This window comes from Ornithodoros turicata, unplaced genomic scaffold (genome assembly GCF_037126465.1).
Source record: "Ornithodoros turicata isolate Travis unplaced genomic scaffold, ASM3712646v1 Chromosome29, whole genome shotgun sequence".
NCBI classification, from domain to species: domain Eukaryota; kingdom Metazoa; phylum Arthropoda; class Arachnida; order Ixodida; family Argasidae; genus Ornithodoros; species Ornithodoros turicata.
In genome coordinates, this window is record NW_026999353.1 from 983056 (window position 1) to 1008566 (window position 25511).

At 45.4% G+C, this 25511-nt stretch overlaps 1 protein-coding gene across 2 annotated transcripts; it reads left to right on the forward strand.

Annotated features, from left to right (window-relative positions):
* The first annotated feature begins 5143 nt into the window (after positions 1-5143).
* LOC135373688 (baculoviral IAP repeat-containing protein 2-like) lies at positions 5144-24230 on the forward strand. 2 transcript variants are annotated; one of them, XM_064606773.1, is made up of 6 exons: positions 5173-5242; positions 8178-8271; positions 15390-15460; positions 18958-19011; positions 21012-21272; positions 23728-24230. In XM_064606773.1, exons 3-6 carry the CDS (start codon positions 15424-15426, stop codon positions 23883-23885), a joined length of 510 nt encoding a protein of 169 aa, XP_064462843.1. In that variant the 5' UTR covers positions 5173-5242; positions 8178-8271; positions 15390-15423; the 3' UTR covers positions 23886-24230. The 2 variants fall into 2 exon arrangements, with proteins under 2 accessions (XP_064462841.1, XP_064462843.1); XM_064606771.1 differs by lacking the exon at positions 8178-8271 and having other exon boundaries at positions 5144-5242.
* The last annotated feature ends 1281 nt before the right edge of the window (positions 24231-25511 follow it).

Genomic DNA, 25511 nt, shown 5'->3' on the forward strand with positions numbered 1-25511 from the left:
CGAGGATTTGTTCATCTTGCAGTGTCCTAGCTCACCTCTGGTGAGGACTATGCAGGTCAGTTAGGCAGTTCAATGATCCCTGCTTGTGGCAACAAAATTACGTGTTATGCGGAAACAGCTTATTTAAAACAGGATGAGGCGAAGGTGAGCGCATGACCCGATGTTTCCTCACGTGACTTGTACGTTGAAGAGACAAACAACTCACTTAACGAATCTGTTGCTCTTATCAGTGTGACTTTTTTTTCTGTGTTGTTACACACTACTCGAACACTACTTGTTTTTTTTTTTCTTTCAGATAACGCTCTCCTACCCTTAGTCGGCTGCTCTCATGCATATCGGCTAGATAAAGCAAGGACTTGTTTCTAACTGCAATAGGCGTGCGGCTTCCTTGTTGTTCGAGGCACACTGCAGTCTGAAAAGCACTCTTGTCCGACCTATCAGATAAGAAAGCAAACAGGATGACAGCAAAGGATTCGTTAAGCGCAGCTGTTTCTCTTTCCAACGTACCACATTAGGCAACACGGACCCATGCACTAACCTTTATCGTGCAACTTTATGACGCTTTAGATGAGCTATTTCTATTATAAAGAGCTCCAAGGAGATCATTTTGCCGCTGGTAACCTTGACTGGTGCTATACTGTGTGCTGCCGCGTCGAAACTTCAAATATTTCGGATATTTCAAATTAATAGACATTCCCATTTTACAAGTTTATGATCGAGGTACATAATGACCCACTGAACAGTACAATATAATAAACAGTATAGAATTATTAGTGCGAAATAAGTTGAATGATCGTTTACCCTCGCGCATGAATACATGTCCAGCACTTGCTCAACCTTGACTGAGTCCCACGTGGAGCACGTGCTGCGTTTGTCATTCTGTGGTACTGCCGCAGCTGTGGCTATGAAATGCATGCAGACATGGAAATATGGGAGAAGACGACCGCAGGAAGTAGTGGAGGACAAGATGGTTAGCATGAGTCCTGGGCTGACTTCTAGGGTAACCACTAGAGGATGCGGGCCGCGACATGAGGGGGCTGTCAGTCAGTAAATCAAATACATTTCAATTCGCAATACACCATGGCTACTATTGTTGTTTATATTTTAATCTCTATCATTTTCCTGTTTATTTACACCTTGTGTGGTAACTTGGGCAATGTGTTTATCTGCGCAATAGCTAGAACGATATAGATGCGGGCACGATTAGTTTTACCCCCATGGTGCCTTCTCTCTTTTCTCTTTCTTCGGAAACGTCGAGTTTAACCGTCCCCACGGTTCGTAGTTTTCGTACTACCGAGCGCGCACATGATATCCTTTGACTACAATAGAGAGTTTTAGTACATCGCACGCAAAGGCGATAGCGTACGCTACAGATAGCGTTGGTGGTTCTGCGCACTGCGCGAAGCTCTCTTTCTGTTATGGGCGTGCGCAGAACCATCAACGCTATCCCTAACGTACGCAAAGGCGATATCGTACGAATTACTAAAACTCGCTATTGTGTTATCTTTACTGTATCCTATACTTGCACGAATATGAATGGAGAATGTCGCGGAGAATTCGCTGAACTTGCACTTTCATTTCCCCCTTATCGTCAGCATCGCGATAGTTGATCATGATATCAAGACCATTCATCCTCCCACCAAGGCAGCTTCATGAGCAAAGCTTGCGCATGCTGTCTTGTCAAAGGAATGCTTCATTAGCCAACACATCGGAACGCCGACGAGGAACACGCGGAACCTTGCGAGGAGGACGTGGGAGTTCATGTCGAACTCTTGTAGCCGTCTTTTTTCGCATTTCGGGCACGGTTCCACACACAACCGAAAAAAAAGAAAAGAAAACACCATCGTCAAGCAGGCTCGTGGAAGATCGTGTCACAGGACCACTTTAATCGAATGTGCATCCCGTTTCTTCTGTCCTTCCTTTCGCTCTTCCTTGCTGAACTAAGACTAGCAGACCGCACTGGGCATCAGGAAAACGCTATTGTCGATGATAACGCGATCGCGTGCACAAATCGTTCGTTGTATTAGCGAGGAAGTGTCAGTTTAAGAGCAATGGGCGCGCATTAAAGATTGCTTCGAACGTGATTATCATACATTCATTTCAGTTGCTTTGCCAATGATAAGAGGCAGTACTACATCAATCAAACACGGTTATATGTATGCCTTAAAGCGACAGCCCGGATCTCCGGACAGTATTCGGATTGCGACGGCATTCGATTGTCTTCCACACGCACGTTATTCACATAAAATAGAAAGCGTCCCTGTTTTACAGAACACGAATAAAATCCGTCGTACTAAGGTTTCATAGGCTAGTAGTTTGGTCTCCATCGGATACGTTTTTAAGGATCGCTTTAGATACCCTTAACTTATCTAAGAATTTGGAGGTAATTGACTCAATGTGATCTGGCCACCCGAGACGCCACAATGTGCTAAAAGTCGAGTGCAATGGGGGTGGGTGGTATGTGCCTTATCAAAGTACTTCAGTTTCACGAAAGTGTTCAAGGCCTTCTACGTACCCGTCTGCCCCCGTTGGACTGGACTTTCAGTACATTGTATCGCCTGGGACGTCAGCTTATATTTAAATCTAGCTCCTTGATATTTTAACGAACGCACTAGTTTCACATTTTGCCCAAACATTGTCTAGCCAAATACCATCGGAGTATTGCGGTTGGAGAACGTAATGGTAAGACATGTGTCAATATTAATTTCCATGTCCAAGTTGCGGCACCAATTAATTATCGTATTTAATTATTCTCGGAGAAGGACCTGGTCATTTGCCGATATGGGCTCGCTATAAATTTCCCAGACGTGGGCATATAAAAGTATCTTGGTTGGTACTTGCTTTAAAATATCATCAATAAACAGTATAAACAACAGTGGACCCATCATTGATCCCTGGGGTACCCCCGACGTTACAGGAACTTCTGTAGACAAACAATGATTGAACAAAACTCTCTGTATATAACCGGATAAGTAACAATCCACCTAGTTATGTTAGTACTATTTATCAAACTGTTTAGTTTCAAAAGAAGCTTCTTATGCCAAACTTTATCAAACGCCTTACGCATGTCTATAAAGATAAAATAATTTTCGTTATTAGCATTAATGCGAGATGCAAGGCTGAACAAAAACGCAATCAACTGCATAGCAGTTGAAGATCCTCGCCTAAAACCGTGCTCACGATTACACAAAAGCGCGCTAACTTCCAAAAAAAAGACGACCAATGATTATTCTTAAAATCATACGAAAAACACATTTCTTTGACTTATTGAAGATGTTACTCGTTGCCGTTCCGCCTGTATGTGCTCCCGGTAAAGAACACTATATAGGGCGTGCTACTAATACCGTAAAACTGGTAATTTTCGCGAGGACTTAATTTTAAAGAAATTCGCGATCGAAATTTTTTTTCGCGAAACAAGGTCTAAGGTTTGAAGGTACCGCGTAATGTAGTAGTGGGAATGTAAAGGAATCACCACTGAAACTCGCGAAGATATGAGCCCCACAAATACAGAGCTACTTATTAACGGTCTTCATTCACAGACATTCTTTCTTGTCAAATATTTCAATAATTGAAACACCCACTTCAACATCAATAGTTTATTCGCATATTGTATCGCTTGGGATTGCTGGCTTGGGGGGAGGAGGTTGAAGCGAATAAAGAGCGAGAGGGGGAAATCCACTGCATGATTATGATATTCACTTCGGAGGCGACCGCTTAACCCCCATTAATCTCATTCTCGCGGGAGTGGAGTTCAGTGCAAGCCTACATAAACCTGGCTGCATGTAGATGCTTGATTACACTGCCGCGAGTGTCATGAAGCCCAGAACCCGCGATTTCCGCTTCCGTCCGCTTCCACAGAAATTCGCGAAGTTACCATCTAGCGAACTATTCCAGAAACTCACTCCCGCACGAATAGACGAGTTCAGAAAAGTGCTTTTTGCTCCCAGTGCTCTTTGCAAACGCATTGCATCCTGGGCCCTTGCTGAGCAGGGAAACGAAGAATAATCCTTCACATTTCGCTTTCGCTGACCTTCACACGTCGTGGACAATGGACCGGTAGGGGAGAAATTGGAACAATTTGGAGGTCACCCGTTTCTTTGGTATTAGTAAATTCCCACAAGGCGACGCTAAGCACTCTGGGTTTTCAGAACTCGTCTATTCGTGAATCCTTGTGACTGCGAAATTAACGAGTTTTGCAGTACTAGGGAGTTTTAGCGAATTATCGTCAATCAAATGTTGTGTTAACCCTTTCGTCAGGGATCAACCAGAAGATCAACCGTCTACCCAGTGGTCACAAACGATGCCGTTCGCGAAACGCTTGGCCGAAAACGATTAATTAAAATTCCCTATAAGCTCTCACACAGGGCACACAACCTGTCACATGGGTACGCAAACTCGCATATTGATCATTTATCGTGCTGCTGCATGCAACTGCGTGGGGCACATTCTAAGGGCTAGAGTACGCTCAGTGGCGTAGCCAGACCTCCAAGGTAGGGGGGGGGCTCGACACCAAAACTCCCCCCCCCCCACTGATCCTGGGTGCGACAACACACATATACTTGTCTACACCGCAAAATGCGGCTGAAAAAAACGAACAAAAGAACGAAAATAATTTATTTGGACGTTCACAATACGATTACATATATTGACTGCCATGTCCAATGAGGTGCTGTCACGAGCTTGTAAGTACTTTGAAAAGCTCATACTTCGAAAACCATTCACGACTGCTGCTTAGATAGCCGCCATAAACTGCAAGAACTTTCGCGAACGTCACACTGCCCCCCCCCCTATATTATTTTCTCCTCGGATTTGCACGATTCGCGTGGGTCGGGTCGTGGCAGGTAGGGGGGGCTCGAGCCCCCCCCCCCCCCCCCCGGGGCTACGCCACTAAGTACGCTACAGTGTATCCCTTAAATTGCGCGGAATGTCCTGCTGTTTAGTGCAGGTGGCAAAATGATGCAATAAAGTGCCTCTTATTAGATATCACCAATTTAAGGGTGAACTGTTACTTCCTAGTCGACAGCACTATCGGGATCCTGATAAAGGTGTACGTCGTGAGGAGCTTCGAAACCGTTCAGCAATCTACCCGCCACTTGAAGCAGCTCGCTATCACACAACAACGTGAAGCGTTGTGAGCCTTTGTGACTTATTCGTATAAAAGCGGGTAGCACCCAACGGCACTTGTGGAGTCGTTGGGTTACGTCAACTTACTGTTGTCCTGACAGGAAGTGGACTTTCAGAGGTGAGTCATTCGGAGCATGCTATAAGTGAATTATTTCGTCTCCAATCTTGCAAGACAATATATCTTCGCTTCGGCTTTGCATATGCTTATCTGTTTAAAGATGGTGTAAATGCTGGGGATACTAACGTTTATGTGGTAAATAGGCACAGAGGCATGCAGAGCCGTTGAAACAATTTAAAATTACTTATCGGGGTCCATACGGATTCTATCATCTCTTCGCGATATGAAAGATTCTTTCATCCTCAGACTAATAAAAACACGAAGAAACCAGATTCATCCGTTGCGCCGTTTGTAATTACAACATGAATAAAGGTGCCGGTTTGGAGGTTCCTCTTTGCCTCCTCCGAATCGGCGCAAAATGGCAACGGTACTTCACCACCAGCGCATCTAACTATGAAAGCACGCAAATTGCGCGAGCTGCCGCTTTCCGGATTTCGTTGTCCAAACAACCAGGGATCGGAACCGCTATTTTTTAGAGCCCCTCTCCAAAAAGAAAAAAAGAAACGCGGTCGGCTGTAGGGACGTTTACAGGGATTAGAACCGTTACTTTTATCGGTCCTGGTTTAACGGGTACTTCGGCAGTAATTTTGCTCCATGAAAGGGAGCATACCCTCCCCGCACACGGTTGTAAGAGTGTGAGACAAGACAAGTAATAAACGCATTGATTACTTACATATTATTTATTTATTTACCTTAGAGCCCGAAGGGGCATTACATAAGGGGGGGGGGTACAAGTGATACATCCAAAATTGAACAACAACAATAGAATAATCTTACATAGATAACATAAAGATATAATATAAGTGTTAATTAGATAAAGAAATCAGACAAAGCAGTCTTAAAAAGTGCTGCATCTTTAATTGTGACTATGGAAGATGGTAATGTGTTTCATTCTGAGATGGCCAATGGGACGGGTGATTTAATAAATGTAGTGGTTCGAACCCTAGGGCAGGTAATATAACATGCATGATGAATACGCGCAAGTCGATGAGGTGGAGGAAGCAAACTCAAGTCAATTTCGAAATATGGAGAATAATAAAGATTATGTAAGAGACACAGCCGGGCTATTTTCCTCCGGATTTCTAATGTTTGGATACCATTATCTTTTTTGAGAGCGGTGACACTTGTGAATCGAGAGTAATTTGATGTTATGAACCTGACGGCTCTGCTTTGAATAGCTTCGAGCTTGGTGATAAGAGTCGACTGATAGGGGCTCCAGACAGCTGCTGCAAATTCTAATTTCGGTCTTACAGATGCCTCGTAAGCCATTCGTTTGACGTTACTAGGTGCCGACCTTAGGTGGCGCACACGGTAACCAAGGGCCCTATTTGCTCCGTATGCTATGTGATGGACATGAAATTTCCAGTTAAGGTCGCTTGTAAAATGTACTCCAAGGTACTTGTATCCAAAACCAGTGCTGAGGGCGATGTCGCCAATCTGGTACAAATGACGCTGTGGGGTGCGTTTTCGGGAAAAACACACATGCATGCACTTTGAGTGATTAAGCTGCATCAACCAGGTATTGCACCAAACTTGGAGATTGTCAACGTCTGCCTGCAAAGCGACCTGGTCAACGGACTCCACTATTTTTTTTTTTTTTTTGTAAATGACGCGGTCATCTGCATACAACCTAACTGAAGAAGACAAATGACACGGGAGGTCGTAGATTTATGTAGATTATGCAGATTAAAAATAAATGTGGTCCAAGAACACTGCCCTGAGGGACGCCCGAGCGTACACTGGACCGATCAGAATTCGAGTCATTAGCAGTGGTAAACTGAACACAGTTATTTAAAAATTGCTCTATCCACATTAAGACCTTCGGATCAATATTACACAAAGAGAGTTTATAAAGTAACAGTCTATGGGGGACGCGATCAAGAGCCTTTGAAAAATCAATAAATACAGCGTCTACTAGTTTATTTTCCTCAAGAGGGCGATGCAAATCATAAGTGAAACCAAGTAACTGACATTCACACGAATAACCTTTACGAAAACCGTGTTGGAATTTAAAGAAAAAAATATGTTCCTCAAGGTGTGCGCTCAATTTCGAATACAGGATATGTTTTAATATCTTACAGCAAATACTGGTGATAGAGATAGGTCGATAATTTGACAACACGTTCCGATCCCCGGATTTGAAAACTGGTACGACCTTACCCACTTTCCAATCTGCAGGCAGACAACCAGTGTCTAGGGACTGATTAAATATTAACGTGAGAAAAATACCAGAGATAAGTTTGGTAATTTTCAGAATCTTCGAATTAATGTTATCGGTGCCACAAGATGATGATAACCGTTGTTTTTCTATTATTTTTACGACGCCAATAGGGTCGATAACGATGGAATTCATTGGCATGAACGAAGTGAATGAGTCAATGTGTGCGCAAATAGATGGTTCACGTGAAAAGACAGAAGAACAATAGGAATTGAAAGCGGTAGCCATCTGATCATTACTCATAATTTTACCTTCAGCAGTAAGTAATTGCATACCAGTGTTGCCATTTTTAGGGGAGATTGATTTCCAAAATTTCCGAGGGTCCCGGCATAATAATGAGGATAGCGTCTCATTAAAGTATTTGTGTCTTGCTGTCTTCAGATTTGCTCTGTACAGCCGAGAACAGTGTCTGTAACGATCCCACGCTTCAACAGAGTTTTGTGAGCTAGCGGATCTGAACAGACGTTTAGCATTGTTCGACAGCCTTTTTAGTTGTCTGTCATACCAAGGAGAGCCAGCAAAACTCTTGATACGAATTTTTGGTATGCAAAGATCAGCAAGCTGACACATCTTATATTTGAACAGATTCCAGTTCTTGTCCACGTCTCGGCTATTGAAATTCAAGACATAGTTATCTAAATACCCTTCTAATTCACGATTAAATGTCTCAAAGGCTGCTTTAGCATAATCAGAAATTATTTTCTACTTCGGAAGCAGGCGAGGCGAGTCAATACGAAGAGACCCACAGATGACTTTGTGGTCGCTGAAGCTATCCAGCACATGTAATTCCGACACGAAGTCAACATTATTGGTAAGGATAAGATCAAGTACGGAGCTGGATGGGCCGCATACCCGTGTCGGCCTATGGACAAGTTGCGATAAGTTGAATGTATTGCAGGTGTTAACAAATTCCCATGATTCCGGTGAACATACAGCATAGTCGGGCAAACGAGACCAAACAATATCAGGATAGTTAAAATCTCCGCAGATAACAAACACAGCATTAGGAAGCCTGCCGGTCAAGGATGGCAGAATATCATGCAACGCGGCTACGAAGGTGCACGAAGGTCTAGGAGGGCGATAACACACACCCAGCACAACTGTTAGGTGGCCAAACATTGTCCGGATAAATAATATCTCATGGCTGTCACAGCTAACCAACAATGACGACGGAACAGAGTTCGTTATGCCTATCATGACTCCACCACCCCTCCCAGTTGTTCTATCGCGCCTGAACACATTCGTACTTAATTCTTGAGGAAAAAATATTTTACTGCATTGTACTCTCGTGGCCATCGTTTCCTCCGAAAAAAAAACGGTCGTGAGAAAAAAGTAAAACAGAAGTTCCCTAAGCATGCGAAGTAAAAGTTAAAAGTTAGCATGAGCGTATGCAAATGAGCCGCTCGCTACTGAGTTCATGGTCGATGTGCCAGGGATCTCTACCAAACGAAATTTCTTCGATGGCGCCCCCTGTTCACGAATTATTCATCCGGGGGATTTTCGTGTCCCAAAAAACGTGTGATTGAATTATAATAAAAAAACCACACCACCTGGAGAGTCATACGGTCAACAGCATTTGCTCTTACTAGGTTTTTGCCACATCTTGTCGTGAATGTCGTATAACGTAAGTTTAATTATGTAACTTTTTGAGAGCGTAAGTCGGAAATTTACCAAGTAAAGTCACTCTTTTACCCCACCATTCTGAAGAGCGTGTCTAATTTGCTCAAATTAATGAGAATTGATAAGTATATTCAATAGCTATCCCATCAGAAGAAATAGCCGAACATCATGCTCTACAGGGCTCCCACAAGATAGCGCGCGATGAATTTTTCAGCGCAATCTTTGTCAGTCCGACGAAAGACCATGGCATCGCTGAAAGAGAGAACACAGGTATGGCTCATAGCGTCTGAGGCTGCGTTCCAATACCTATCCAATCCAATACCGCGAAGCCGCCTGACTAGGCAGCTGGGTAGACCCCTTTGCTTGTCACTATTGGAACAGGCTTGAGTAGCCGAGGCGCCTATGGCGCCAACTTGTTGCTCACGCAAGAAATGCGTACGGCGTAAGCGCAGCAGGTACTAGCGTTTCCCGCTGCCGGCCATCCCGGCTGTCAGATGGTCAGGCGTATAACTAGACTGCATCGATGCGCACTAGTCGGCAGCCGACTGAGTAGCGGACTTGGCGAGATTTGGAACGAGACTTAACATGGCGACACTTCCGGTTAGACCGCTAGGCAGTCGACTAACCGGGGTATTGGAACGCAGCCTGACTTTCGCTGGGATAATGCTTTCCCGCTCCCAATTTTAGGAACCGTTACTTTTTCTACTATCACTCTGTGGGCTGGCTTTTCAATCTCCTTCCGTCGGACTGCAAGCGGTTGCGCTCAAAAAGTCATCGCGCGTTATGGTCCGCTGCTCCGAAAAGCATGATGTTCGCCTATTTTTTCCGATGGCAAAGCTCGTGAATATCGCCGTCAACTATCATGAATTTGAGTGAATTCAGCACGCTCTTTATATTGGTGGGGTAAAAAGTAACCTTACATGGCAAATTTTTGGAGTTCAGTTCGCAAATATTTACATAATTAAGCTTACGATAGGTGACATTCACATCAGGATGTGGCAAAAATCTAGTAAGGACAATTGCCGTTGACCGCATGGTTCTAGGGGGCGTAGTTGTTGTTTTTTTATTATAATTCAATGACACGTCTTCTGGGACACCTGTATAACGATATATCAGTCGGGTATTGTTCAATAACAATACAACCGAACGATGACAACAATACAACCAATGAATTCAAATTACGTACTGAGACTGCAATATCCGCAAAATGAAAAATGGAATCACGGTCTAGCCTTCGTTCGAGAGTATATATAAAAGGCATCAATAAAAGGTTGAGTGAAAAACGGTCGACGTTTCGACAGTGGCACTGTCGAAAAGTAGACCCTTTGTCATTTATGTATTCATTTCTGCCTAAACAGCTGTCCAGTGCTGGTGTGGCGACGTTTGGGACTTATAAACATATTATATATATATATACTCATAGAACGATGCGACAGCACCACAGGACACGTGTTTCGCCGTGTTTGCGGCTCGTCAGCTCTGGGTAGCTGCGCATCGTTCGGAATTGGCAAACCAGGGGTCACTCAGCGAGTGATCTACACCTGGGAGGGTGACTGAACACTCCTCAATGCCACAGTGCAAGCCAGTGAATTACAATGCAGGAAAAAAAGCCATTAAATAAACAAGTAGATGACACTAGACGTGTTTGTCATAACAAGCACGTCTAGTGACATCTACTTGTTTATTTAATTTTTTTTTTCCTGCATTATATATATATATATATATATATATATATATAAGGAAGAAAAAATTAGCAGTACCTCTTTGGCTGCACGTATAGCATATGTTTGTAAGTCAAACGTAGCTATGCAAGTAATGGACAGCTGTTTCGGCCTTCTTGGGCCTCATCAGCAGAACACAGGCAGGCAACGTTTGAGTGGATGGTGTGAGAAGGTCACGTGGCACGCAATGCCTCCCGTCAGGTTGTCATAAGACACCTCTGAAAGCCCCGTGCAAAGCCAGTCAAGTGTATAAGGAAGAAAAAAATTAGCAGGAGCTCTTTGGCTGCACGTATGGCATATGTGTATATATATATGTTTGTGACTCAAACGTCGCCATGCCAGCACTGGACAGCTGTTTTGGCCTTATTGGGCCTGATCAGCAGTACGCAGACAGGTAACGTCTGAGCCGATGGCGTCAGAGTAGAGTACTGCACGGGCCAGATTAAGATGGCTTCATGGCTGTACGCAGAGAAACAGATACCCATGGAACGATGCGCCAGCACCAGAGGACACGTATTTCGCCGTGTTTGCGGCTCGTCAGCTCTGGGTAGCTGCGCATCGTTCGGAATTGGCAAACCAGGGGTCACTCAGCGAGCGATATACACATGGGAGGTTGACTGAGCACTGCTCAATGCCACAGTGCAAGCCAGTGAATTATAATGAGGGGGGAAAGCCATTAAAGAGAGAAGTTTAATGACACTAGACGTGTTTGTAATTCAAAATTACAGATTAAGATGGCTTCGTGGCTGCACGCAGAGAAACAGGTACCCATGGAACGATGCGACAGCACCAGAGGACACGTGTTTCGCCGTGTTTGCGGCTCGTCAGCTCTGGGTAGCTGCGCATCGTTTGGAATTGGCAAACCAGGGGTCACCCAGCGAGCGCTATACACCTGGGAGGATGACTGAGCACTGCTCAATGCCACAGTGCAAGCCAGTGAATTATAATGAGGGAAAAAGCTATTAAAGACACAAGTAAATGACACTAGACGTGTTTCAAATTCAAAATTACAGATGAAGATGGCTTCATGGCTGCACGTAGAGAAACGGATACGCATGGAACGACGCGACAGCACTAGAGGACATGTTGTTTCGCCGTGTTAGCGGCTCGTGAGCTCTGGGTAGCGGCGCATCGTTCGGAATTGGCAAACCAGAGGTCACTCAGCGAGCGATATACACCTGGGAGGGTGACTGAGCACTCCCCAATGCCACAGTGCAAGCCAGTGAATTATAATGAGGGGGAAAAGCCATCAAAGAGAGAAGTTTAATGACACTAGACGTGTTTGTAATTCAAAATTACAGGTTAAGATGGCTTCGTGGCTGCACGCAGAGAAACAGATACCCATGGAACGATGCGACAGCACCACAGGACACGTGTTTCGCCGTGTTTGCGGCTCGTCAGCTCTGGGCAGCTGCGCATCGTTTGGAATTGGCAAACCAGGGGTCACCCAGCGAGCGCTATACACCTGGGAGGATGACTGAGCACTGCTCAATGCCACAGTGCAAGCCAGTGAATTATAATGAGGGAAAAAGCCATTAAAGACACAAGTAAATGACACTAGACGTGTTTCAAATTCAAAATTACAGATTAAGGTGGCTTCATGGCTGCACGTAGAGAAACGGATACGCATGGAACGACGCGACAGCACTAGAGGACATGTTGTTTCGCCGTGTTAGCGGCTCGTGAGCTCTGGGTAGCGGCGCATCGTTTGGAATTGGCAAACCAGGGGTCACCCAGCGAGCGCTATACACCTGGGAGGATGACTGAGCACTGCTCAATGCCACAGTGCAAGCCAGTGAATTATAATGAGGGAAAAAAGCCATTAAAGACACAAGTAAATGACACTAGACGTGTTTGAAATTCAAAATTACAGATTAAGATGGCTTCATGGCTGCACGTAGAGAAACGGATACGCATGGAACGACGCGACAGCACTAGAGGACATGTTGTTTCGCCGTGTTAGCGGCTCGTGAGCTCTGGGTAGCGGCGCATCGTTCGGAATTGGCAAACCAGAGGTCACTCAGCGAGCGATATACACCTGGGAAGGTGACTGAGCACTCCTCAATGCCACAGTGCAAGCCAGTGAATTGTAATAAGGGGAAAAAATCCATTAAAGAGACAAGTAAATGACACTAGACGTGTTTGAAATTCAAAATTACAGATTAAGATGGCTTCGTGGCTGCACGTAGAGAAACAGATACACATGGAAGGACGCGACATCACTAGAGGACATGTTTTTTCGCCGTGTTAGCGGCTCGTCAGCTCTGGGTAGCTGCGCATCGTTCGTAATTGGCAAACCAGAGGTCACTCAGCGAGCGATATACACCTGGGAGGGTGACTGAGCACTCCTCAATGCCACAGTGCAAGCCAGTGAATTGTAATAAGGGGGAAAAATCCATTAAAGAGACAAGTAAATGACACTAGACGTGTTTGAAATTCAAAATTACAGATTAAGATGGCTTCATGGCTGCACGTAGAGAAACAGATACACATGGAAGGACGCGACATCACTAGAGGACATGTTTTTTCGCCGTGTTAGCGGCTCGTCAGCTCTGGGTAGCTGCGCATCGTTCGTAATTGGCAAACCAGAGGTCACTCAGCGAGCGATATACACCTGGGAGGGTGACTGAGCACTCCTCAATGCCACAGTGCAAGCCAGTGAATTGTAATAAGGGGAAAAAAACCATTAAAAAGACACGTAATTGACACTTGACGTGTTCGAAATTCAAAAGTACAGATTAAGATGGCTTCATGGCTGCACGCAGAGAAACAGATACCCATGGAACGATGCGACAGCACCAGAGGACACGTGTTTCTTCGTGTTTGCGGCTCGTCAGCTCTGGGTAGCTGCGCATCGTTCGGAATTGGCGGAAAACACGTCTGGTGTCTAAAACACGGTTGTTGATCTGGACAGAAATTTAGAACAGCTGCAACAAACATTTGTCGGTCGTCAGTATCCACCCGATCTAGTTCAAGATGCTCTCAACAGAGCTCGCAAGGCAAACCGTCTAAGCTTACTCGAGAAAAGACAAAACAAATCAGAAAGTAATGCTGTGAACTTAACTGTAACATTCGCCGGAAATATCCCAAACATTAACAACATACTTAGCCGCCACCACAGTATCCTTCTCCAGTCAGAACGCACGAAAAACATATTTCCTAATCCAACACGTGTCGCTTACAGACGTACTCCCTACACGTAACTTACAAGATAGCTTGGTCCGCTCTAAAGTAGGCGAACCGACTAGCCCTCCGGCGGGCTGTCATCCATGTAATGGCAGGAGATGCCAGATTTGCTAGTTAATGCAGACCGCACAAACGGTCAGAAGTACGAGTTCCAACTTTATCGTCAAGATCAACGCAGACGTAGACTGTAACTCATGCAACGTTATCTATGTAATCCAATGCAACACATGCGGGCCCAATACGTGGGTCAGACAAAAACTTATTTGTCTGACCCACGTCCCTGACCCAAGAACTTATTTTGTAAAACGGATGTTACCAAGAAACCCAATCTTCCAGTGTCACGCCATTTCAAACAAGCAGAACATTCCATCAACGAAGCCTCAGTTTTTATTCTCCAGTCGAACTTAATCTCCGACCGCTCCCGGGAACTACGGGAATCCTACCTAATTTACAAATTCCGATCGGCCATTAACGAGGACCCTGGCATGCTGTCAATAATAAGAAGTTTAACAACCTAGATAAGACCCTGTTGCCTTTTCTGGTTACAGCCGGATCAAAATCCCCACTGACCCACAAGGACGATGACCCCACTCCTGGACCTGACACAAAAGCGCTCTGGAATTTCCCCAATTGAGAACAGCCAGGTGGCGGGAATTTCCCCCAACCGAACACGTCATTCTCAAGCCCCTTCTCAGCCTCGTGGCCACATTTAGCTCTTTCGTCCCGAAGAAGGCGAAGCTTCCGCCGTAACGTAGACATCCTCCCTAACTTTTATATTTTTTAAGTTTTAATAAACTCCTTTTTTGTTACTTCCCGTACTTTCGTCTTCTGTCTCCCATTTATTTCAACTATATATATATATATATATATATATATATATATATATATATGCCACGTAACAATGAATCACCCATAAATAGCAGACTATCGCAGCCTAGGAGCGGGCTGTGCTGCGTCATTACCTACTCACCTTTCAATTCTTGACCATGTTCATCTTGCGTCAGATCCCTTTTGAGAGCGCCAACGTTATTTCCGGGTCGATCAAAGATGCTGCGTAACCATCACTAGCAAGAAGTCACTCGAAGACATATATCACTGTTGCTTGATAAATTGGGAATAATTTGCCGCACGATATCGCAACCAAGCTGTTTTCCATCAATATTACTATCAAATTAACAATATTAAGCATTCTCTGACACACTTGCAGCTTACTGTGTTGGTTCCGCCAGTCAAGTGTTCAAGAGCCTACTAAACTACGCTTGTCAACTTAAATGTTTCTCAGCTGTTTTACGGTGCATTTAAAGTTATGTACTTCAGCAAATTTCTGTACTTGACTGCTAAAGAACTACAGAGTTTTAGATTTTCGTACGACTTAACCGAACAGCTCATTTCACCCTTTAAGGCGAAAGACTGCACGCTTTTCTTCAGCTCAACCCATGGATAGAAGAGAGACCATGGAGGAAACGTCTCAAGGTAACGTGGTATCCTTCTAATCCCGACAAGGTAGGCCAACTATAGACCATAATGGAAGCTGTGTGTTCAAATATTGCGCGTAACAAGATCCCTTACAAAAGAAAAAGATAGAAAAAACATGCTGTTTGATGTAGATGAGATGCTGGTCCGCCACCAGTTACTTACGAACGCCTTTGTTTATTGCACGAAGATCTTTACTACACCATGCAGTGATATGAATTTTAATGCCCTATTGTAATGCCCTACGGATGTGTTTTGTGTAGGTAAGACCCCGCTGTTGCTAGAAAAGCCATCGTTAACATCACATAGTTCTTCATAGCCCGCAAACACAATATACCATTGACAAAGTTTTAGAGGGACTATTCCATATGAAAACATGTGTATGTGAACTATACTGTAAGTATATATACTGTGAGTATATATACGGTGAGTTCAAGAACCTATGGACGCGCAAGAAATTTCTTGCGATGTCCTCCTCCTTTCCATTGTTGCGATGACCAGCTGCATCAGCCATTCCGTGCTCACATTGGCCGTTCATTGTAGTTCGCCACAATCTGAAGGCTGACTCAGATAACTACATTTACGGCTGCGTACAGCGTCTTACGTGTACCCTAGTTTTATACAGAATGATGTTCGGTTGCCATGATTCGCTGTCAGCGGCCGTAACAGGCAAGCGCAGCCGTAACCGCAGGATTGTGAATCAGCCTTAAATGGGAAGCATTCAAAACCACACCAAGTACTCTCCAGCGTCTGCGAGGGCAGACCTTAGGACCTTAGAGACGACACGAGCAAAAGGAAAGAGGCGCGTACTTGCACGACTGGTCACCTCTCTCAGCAATCCAATGATTATCACCCAATCAGCATGAAAAACACTTACATCAATATTCTTAAGGCGAATCAGGAGCAAGGAATATGGAGCAGCTCTTCCGCGTATTTCTGCCAGTGGCGGCGTTGTTCTGCGAGCGGCGCTTTCCACTGAGCTTCCTGCCACTGGCCAAACGCCCCTCAAGCCGCTGCTTGGTTACCGAGTAAACCATTTTACGCCTGTATTCGCTCAATACAGGCGTATTATCATAGAAACACCCTTTCTATCCCGCAAACTGTAGAAAAATGGTGTAAAAAGAGCATTACTAAAGGTTAAAGATGGACCAAAGGCCGGGAACATACATCTTTAATTACCGAAATTCACACCGGCTCACAACAATTAAAAACAGTGAATTAAAATTGACGTTTCGGAATCCAACGTCAATCCGAAACGTCAATTTTAATTCACTGTTTTTAATTGTTGTGAGCCGGTTTGAATTTTGGTAATTAAAGATTACTAAGGGTGCAATATCGACATACACAACCTTTTTTCCCATGGCGATCATTTAGTGTGTAAAGCGAGGTGTCAAAAGAGGTGTTGACGTCCTATACGCTTTTTTACACCCTATTTGAACTGGAAATATGGTTTTTGAAAACGGCGTTTTAATTGATCAAAGGAAAATTATACTGGTTTCGCAGCTCCACTCAGCAGTTAATGACATTACAAACGATAACTTGAGTTAAAAACACAGTATTTAGCAGAAAAGGATATCAGGAATTTAAATGGTATCCTTGACTCGTTGCAGGCGTACGTTTTAATTGCAAAGACTAATTCCCGTCACCGTTACAGGCGTTTTCCGCTACTACACTTAACGAACGTATATGATCCATCCGATACGTCAATAGAGGCTACCGAAGGTGACCGAGTCTCTTGAAGCTTGGCACTCACGCCTACAGTACCTAACAAGCCGTGCCTGTGACACATTACGCTCCTGGCTTGGTTGTACGATGAAACCACGGCTGGAAGTCTGCCGTGTTCAAGGTGGTGGTTGTCGTAGACTCAAGAACATTGAACTGCGTATGTGTTGGTATGCTGTCGTTGGAGCTTGTATTACACTAACCATTTGTGAGGCAGTATTTGCCACAAAACAATTCCATCCTGAAAGGTATTTTCAATAGAATACTCCCCTTTTACCGGTGTTTTTGTTGTTAAACACCCATTATAAGAGTGTTTTATGAGGAAGACACCTAATTAAAGTGTGCTTCAGACAACATCCTTCATTCGGGTGTAAAGGCAACACCAAAAACGTGTGCGCCATGGGACAAGCCATTTACACCAAAAACTGTAAAAAGTTTACTGTGTATGCTCGTCCGCCCAAAGGGCTGATTGGTTTTGGCCGTGTGATGTTTTCTCCAATTTCCAGAAAGGGAATTCCGGGATACTCTCAACAACTGCCGTCTGCTCTTACTACGCATCACATAAAATTGCACAGGAACTACTCCAGAAATTTGCGTGAGACTTTCAGGGTTATCGTCGGTAATGAACGATGAGTAAAAGAGCGCTACAGTTTCGGAATCGACCGCGACTAGAGTCACTAAATAGAGAGCAAAGTAGCCACACTGAGCCACGTCGGCGAGCAAGACCGCCATCTTGGGTCCGGAGCGAACTCGGCGCCTAGCCATGGGACGCCTATCTCTCCCTTCTCAGCAGTAGAACTGCGCACAGTCGAGCCAGCTCGCAACCGAGGAAACAGGTTTTGGATGCAGGGGACTCAACATGGGCGACGCGTTCTTAGAAACAGAAACCACGTGGCACGGCCGGCCCAATTGCGGACACTGAACGGCAGCTTCAGCAGAGAAAAGGAAAGCGATATTCTGTACCCTTATTTAGTGACTCTAACCGCGACGGATGCAACAGTCACTTTAATGCTTGTTAATGCTTGAGCGGCGCCATCCCTTTTGACGATCAACCTGCACTGTAGCGTTAACGGCAATGTGTATTTGAAAACTTTGAAAGAGCGTATGTTTTCTGTGCATACAGGATGTCCCAGCTGAATGCGAACATATATATATATATATATATATATTTTTTTTTAAATAGTTATATCACTTTTTTTCGAGATGAAGTCAGTTGCAATATGGCATATGCTGAAGGGCGCTCCTTAAGAGAGCTCCAATAAAGTCCTGAGGCTATGTCCAAATTAACTTCCAATAAACATTTTAACTGCAAGAGCTACGAAGCTGTACCAATGGGAACATGTGGTCCCCTCGGTCACCTGATACCGTAGGCGTTTTCTGAACAAAAATGGGTTTGATAGATTGTCCGCAAAAGCCCGTGAAGAAACACCTTTTTCTTCTTGATTTTGCTGATTGTGCATCTTCGGAGACGCGTCTTTCTACAGCTTTCTCATTCACACTTTGGCTCTAGTCCTTATGATTAAAAAATTGACTAATTAATTTCACTTAATTAATTCATTACAAAACAGAAATGATTTGAGTATCCTCACACCGATGGTAACACAATGCAGTCCGTCTTTTTGACGTGCGACGTGCCACTCTTTCACAACTTTGGCTCGTTTTGCGTGATAGAGCCTGTATATTGTGTGTAATCGACGAGCATTAGTCCATGATATGTTGTTCCTGCGAACCTTTGGGAGTACGATATACTAACTTGCCCTTTATTCTTTCTGAAGAAGACAACCGGGACTCTGTGTCCTCGAGCAATTCTGCTGGAAGCCCCCCATCCAGTAAGATACCTTTCCTACTCTGACAAACATAACACGAACATTAGGGCGTGGTTGTGAGCTGTAAAGTGACCCAGTGCAAAGCGTAAATCACAGCCATCAACTTTCGACGGCGATAGAAGGACCTCTGAGCGTACCTTTGGGGAGTTCTGTCTGTATAGAGTGCGATCAAAATGGATGCTCTGAGCCTGGAACACAGAAGAAACAACAACACCCCATACAAGTATCAACTGCCTAGGACCCATCAAAGAGTGAAGTCACCCTGAAAGGTTAGCCGGCTGTAGGACTCGAACATACACCTTCTGTGTTAGCGGTCGAGGGCTCTACCAATTGAGCTAACCAACTACAACTGGGCTACCAAAGCTAACACACTTCACGACTTCCAAAGTTGTGTGATTTGAAGGGACAAACACATCCACTCGCTCACTCATTTCACTTTCACTCTTACATGTTTTCTCGCTTACGCACGCATTCATAGGTTTACATCACCACGTTTCATATGTCAATATCCGTCGTGTTCAACAGATGCCGCTTGCGTCGTCGTATCGTATGAATGTGTGCGTGTGTGAGAAAACATGCAAGAGTGAAATTGAAATGAGTGAGTGAGTTAGTGAGTGAGTGGATGTGTTTGTCCATGCAAATGACGCAACCTTGGAACGGCTTGGGGAGTTGTGTTAGCTTAGCTCAATTCGTAGAGCCCTGAACCAATGGAGCCCTCCACGTCAATATAGAAGATGTGCGTCTGTGGCCTACAGCTGGCTAGCCTTTTTAATTACTTCCTCTTTTCATTGTATAGAGTGCTTGCTGACTCATTTTTAGATTGACGCATATAGTCTACTGCTAAAGGGACCATCAAACGACTTATTCTGGCTTCGTCTTTTCCTTTTTTGCACCGAAAAGAAGTTTGTGAAAGCACGACCGAAGTTTTACATGCCGCAAGTGAACTCTTTTTTCTTGTGACCAAGTATAGGCGACGTACAGAACCTATACCGACCTTGTTCATGTGGCGACGATGCACAGTGTGCGATTGCACATGGAGTTGGGCGTGTTAGTACCCATTTACCATTTTCCCAAGGTGCCTTCACCGCATACACGTATACCACCAACGTTGAACACACAGAGCGTGCTTCTCAAACTACCCACAATTTTTCGGAAGAGAAGAATACGCGCTAAGCGTCTAACGTGACACCTACCCTGTTTGAAGAATTGTACGCTTGCACATTTGTTCGTCCTGGCTCCTTCACCCCTACGTAAAGGAGTATCACTGGAAAACCTTGAGCATGCCATCGCTTGGGCCTTATGACACCACCGTGAACCGCAGTGCTACCAGGATTGGCCTACGCTCCTTGGTGAAAGCTGCTTGCAAACTCAATGTAGGGAGGCACCGATAACACGCGTCAATACCGTTAACAGAAGACAAGAATTGGGAGGAGCAAGGAGCAGGAGGAGGAGGAGAGGAGAGGAGGAACGTGGATGATCAATGAGTAGGGGGTTTGAACCGTGCGTGGTTGCAAAATCGCGCACTTTAACCCCGAAGAATTTATGGTATAAAAATTCCCTAAGGGCGTGTAATTTGTTCAGCAAACCGTTAACAATGTGTTCGGGATAGTTTACGGCCCATTAAATATTTGAGCTGTGCCAACACATTTGGCAATGCTGCTGCAACGTAACGTGACAAAGGGAATGTCCGTTGCCTGACGACTGTGAAACATATATGCCTAACACAGGTGTCGGAAAAAACCCGGGTGTGAAACTCCCGTCTGAGCCGTTTCGGTCGTAGTTGGCTCGCGACTAAAGCCTCGAGTGGTGAATTATGGGCGAAATTTCGCAGAGCAATTATCAACGGTGCGTGTTTATGCCTTCGTCGATATTCAATCTGCAACGTAACCCCCCCCCCCCCCCATCAATATATCGAGCGATCCGATGTTATGGCGATGATGCAAATAGCTGTATGAGGTAGTTCTCGAGTATCATGCACTCACATATCTTTCGTCTTGGGGCAGGCACTGTCATGGTGGATGCTGCCACTGAGATGGGACCTGAACTAGCCCACCGTTCAGAAGACGTCTGTGGGAAGAAGTACTCATACCTCGCACGTCCAGAATCGCATGGAAGTCGCGTGAAGGAGTATGCTGTGCTCCACACCAGGCCCATACATGAGAGGTACGCGTCGTTCGCAAGCAGAAAATCATCGTTCGACCTTTATCCTGCAACTGCGAAGGGAAACACAGAGAAAATGTCAAAAGCTGGATTCTTCTACACTGGTAATCAACCTTTTTTGTTTCGTCAACCGACGCCTCCATGTACCATTTGAGAATTTCCCGGTTCGAAATTCCTGCATAGTTGAAAGTACATACAACATATTCAGATGCCTATTAAACACTTTATGGAAGTAAGGTAAAAGCACACGTTACTTCCACAAAGTGACTCACAACTTGTTGGCCGTTGCGAAGAAATTTCAAGTCAGTCTTGTTTTCAAGAACAACTTCCGTCTTGGCCACCTCACGCCTTTCGCCAAACCTGGAGTTTTTTGCAAGAATCACCGGAGCAAATTTGTCCCCTGTTGTTTAAACGTTGTTTATCGGATCCCCCTAGCTTGTGGTTTCTGTTATATATTGGCTAGACAAAACGTTGCTTAAATGATCGCTAGAGAGAGCATTGATTAAAAGTAAAAAAAATAAAGCTTCTAGGTGGAGGAGTGTCGTTGGGAGGAACCCGAGAGGTCTGCCTGCCTGATTAGGCGGCATGTTTCTCGGGAAGGGAAAGGTGGTGGAGAGGAGGAGAGGAAAGGGTGAAGTGGAAGACCGAGCGGAATCCGCTCGGGGGGAGGATAGCTGCGTCCATGGGCCGACTTCAGGGGAACTGTGCCGGCATACGCCTATTACACATCTGAGGGAAACCCAGGAAAAACCCCAGACGGCACAGCCGGCCCGCGGATTCGAACCGCGGACCTCCCAGTCTCCAAGCGCACTAACTCCGAAATTGCCAAGCATTTGGAAGAATGGTCAGATTGCTTCCCTCTATGGGATGGAATAATTGTAAAGGCATCCGAAGTGGACCCTGACAGAAGGCTTTTGAGAGAGACCCTATGCATAACCTCTTGTGGGAACTGTGTCAGCAACCCATCCGTAATCCTCGGTCCGGCCTTGAACAGACTGCTCTTTCTCCCAAACTGACCCCTTTTTGTCCTCATGTGGTTGTTTCTCTTCCCCTGTTGTGTATATATTTCTTGTATGTGAAGTAAAATTTTCAGCTGTGTTTGAGACTTCGTGTTTGTGTCTGTCCCACCGTGTTCCCTAATCTCGGGGTATTACATCATGCATCATCTTCGCCAGCTCGCTTGCTTCCTAGCCATTTCTTCGTGTCGCACGCACGTTGCACTTCACTTTCGCCTGAAGTGAATGCGTCGTGGAAGGATTGCTTTTTTTTCTATTTTTCTTGCTCAGTTTGTCGTATTAGTTCAATTAACGCGTGACATTAGAACAATCTGCCGTAGTGTATCTAAAAGGCGTTTTGAGCACATAACTCAACGGTCTCACATTCGTGTGTGGTCTACACTATTATTAATTGCTAAACTACCCCCTCTGGACACAAGTGCGGTCCTCCTTTATGAGAGTTCCAATCAAGTTCGGGCGCCATCCAATCATATTTTTATTGTAAATATATCGTTTCTACTTTACCAATATGAATCGCAAGAGAAACGAGAGAGCCTTTTACCTTTTGTAATAGCCTTGGACATCCCAACGAGTGTACCCACAAATCTGCAAATAACTAAAATGAACACAGCAATCACGATATTGCCGAAAGCCGAGGATTGTTGCTGAAAAAGAAATAATTTCTCACGGGTTCAGGAATTTTGACAAATTACATCAGGGGAGCTACAACCCGCTGCATGCCAGGCGGTGTGCCTGAATGCCAACAACGGCACGTGAGTTATGTGATAAAGATTACTGACGTTATATCTAATCTGAAGGAATCCTGCGAGAGGTCAGACTGTACGGTGTCTAAACAGTCGGCTCAGCGAACACAAGAGAAATGCGGAGTCGTTGTCTGGGAATTCCGAACTTGTCGCCCATCTTAGACTTCGTAATAATTGTTCCCCGGCATTCGACGAGACAAGTGTCCTAGATTCTGTTCGGGACCCTGTGGCCAGACTGTTAAAGGAGTACAAAGAGATTGTCACGAGGGGAAATTGTGTAAGTGTGGCGTCGGTTGCTCCCTCGCCACCAATTCGGAAGTTGTTGGGTACGTAGGTGAGGTCGAGAACGTGCCGTGTCGTCCCTCCTCTGTCCCTTTCTCGGGTTCCATTTTTTCACCATGTACCAGCTGGCCTGCATCCTTGCCCTTTTGCCATTCCTGCGAAAGCGTTGCAAGAAACATGGATGAAAACGCGCGCAGGGCCGCCTGCTAGTGCTGGATGTCTCCCGAGGCATTTGCGCAATTTCGCCGGCAGGGGAACGAGAAGCAGCGGCCCTGTGGGTGCTGCACACCGCCTATTTCGAAGCCATGGTCGCATTTTATTGCTCCTCGATGACAGACCGTGGTACCAAAAAGTTCCATGCGAATTACTGGAATAGCTTTTGTGCGATTTTATTAACTTACAAACCGAGAAACAGACAGGAGGAATCTTGACATTGCAAGCGATTCCACATGACCTGATTACAAAGGTGCTTACGTGGTTCTTATACTTTCCGTGATCACGTTCTTCTCTCCGCGCAGGTGCTCAAGATCGCACAACCTGCTTTCAGTGCGGCAACTCTCTTTCCAGTTGGAGCGATGAGGACGACCCATTATTTGAACACGCCAGGTGGTACAGAGACTGTCCTTACGTCATTCTGCAGCTTGGCGATGAGGCTATCGAGAACATTAGTCGGTAACACAGCAATGCAGTGGCAGAGTTAATTTACCCTTCGCCCGCGATAAAGCTGTCCAACCTAGAGGAATCTAGTGAAGCAAGCGCTTGTACAGGTTGTACAAGGGCAGGTTGCTTCGAGGTGTTTGTTCACATCCCTTTGTTCCTGTATTTGGTGGACATCTCCCCCTGCAAGCGCTCCTCCTTTACTGTGTATACTGAACATACTGCATACTGAACAAGTTATTTTGTTCTAAATTTGCTAAATATTTTTCGAATGCTTTACTTCGTTGTACACTGCAACTTCCCGTTGTTCTTTTTTTTTGTTGTTGTTGTGGTGGTTTTGTTATAAAGATCTCACTGAATGCTTTGCGGTTGGAACAACAACACCTTTATTTTGTCTCTGAAGAGTGGGGAGGTTCATCGCCAGGGGCGATACTCTACCCCATTGCTGGTGGGGATGCAGGGAATAAAATAACGAGCCCCTTCGCAATAACGACCGAACTCCGATGGTGTCCCGAAATGTCACATCGTTGCTGGGCTGGATTGGGCCAGGGACCAAGCAATTTCGATAGGGAGAAGGGGCGAGAGTCCAGTTGACGAAGAAACTCGGAGAGTGCGGTTCGGGAAGGTTGGTAGTTGGGGCAATGAAGAAGAATATGCTCCAGATCCTCAAGAGCACCACAGTGGCAGCAGGAGGGAGAGTCAACTTGTCTGAAGCGGTAACGCCACTGAGCTGTAAAGGCCACATCGAGGCGCGAGGGGTGTCACCAGGCGTCGCAGAATGGAACTGCGGTCTCCTGTGAGCAGAACAATACTGGTCCGTTTCCGATACGAGACTGCTGCTTCTGCGGCGCTGTCGGCCTGCTCGTTCCCCACGTCACCACAATCGGCTGGTACCCACTGGAGAACTAGCCTGCGTCCTGCTGCGTAGATAGTGTGGTAAGCCATTCACACATATGTGACTAGGGGCGCAGAGGGCCCTCGTATGCCGGAATTTTCAATTGCTTGAAGTGCAGATTTCGAGTCCGTGAAGACTGCCCATTCTCGCAGTGTAAAATCAGTGATGTGTTGTAAAAAGAAAACGATGGCATAGAGTTCCGCAGCTGTGGAGGAGGTTGGATGTGAAAGGAGTCCTCCGTGCACTACGCCTTCGGATGGTATGACGAATGCTGAGGCGGACTTGTTGTTGACATGTTGTTGACTTGTTTCGAGATGCGCCGTCGGTATATGCTGTCGTAAACGTAGAACACTTCTCATCTACCAGAGCATGAAAATGGGCTCCGAGGACTTGAGGGGGGACCTGATCTCTTCTCTCGAGAAGGTTTGGAAGGCGTACAAAATTGGGCGGTACCGGCACAGACCAGGGGGCTTCCGGCGGTATAATCTCCTTAGCTATGAAACCAGTCAGAGTCTGGCGTGTCCTCTGCGCTACTCGATATAAGTCGCTTTCAGGGCGGTATGGAATTTTCCTGAGGAGTGGGTGACGGGAAATGTGAGCACGCAAACGGAGGAAGTACCAAGCCGTTTCACGTTGATGTAGAACTTCAATCAGGAGCTCACCAGCTTCAGCCAGTACATGCCGTGTTTCGGCCATCCTTGGAACTCCGAGGCAGCGACGAAGGCTTCGAGCAAACAGGGACCGAAGGGT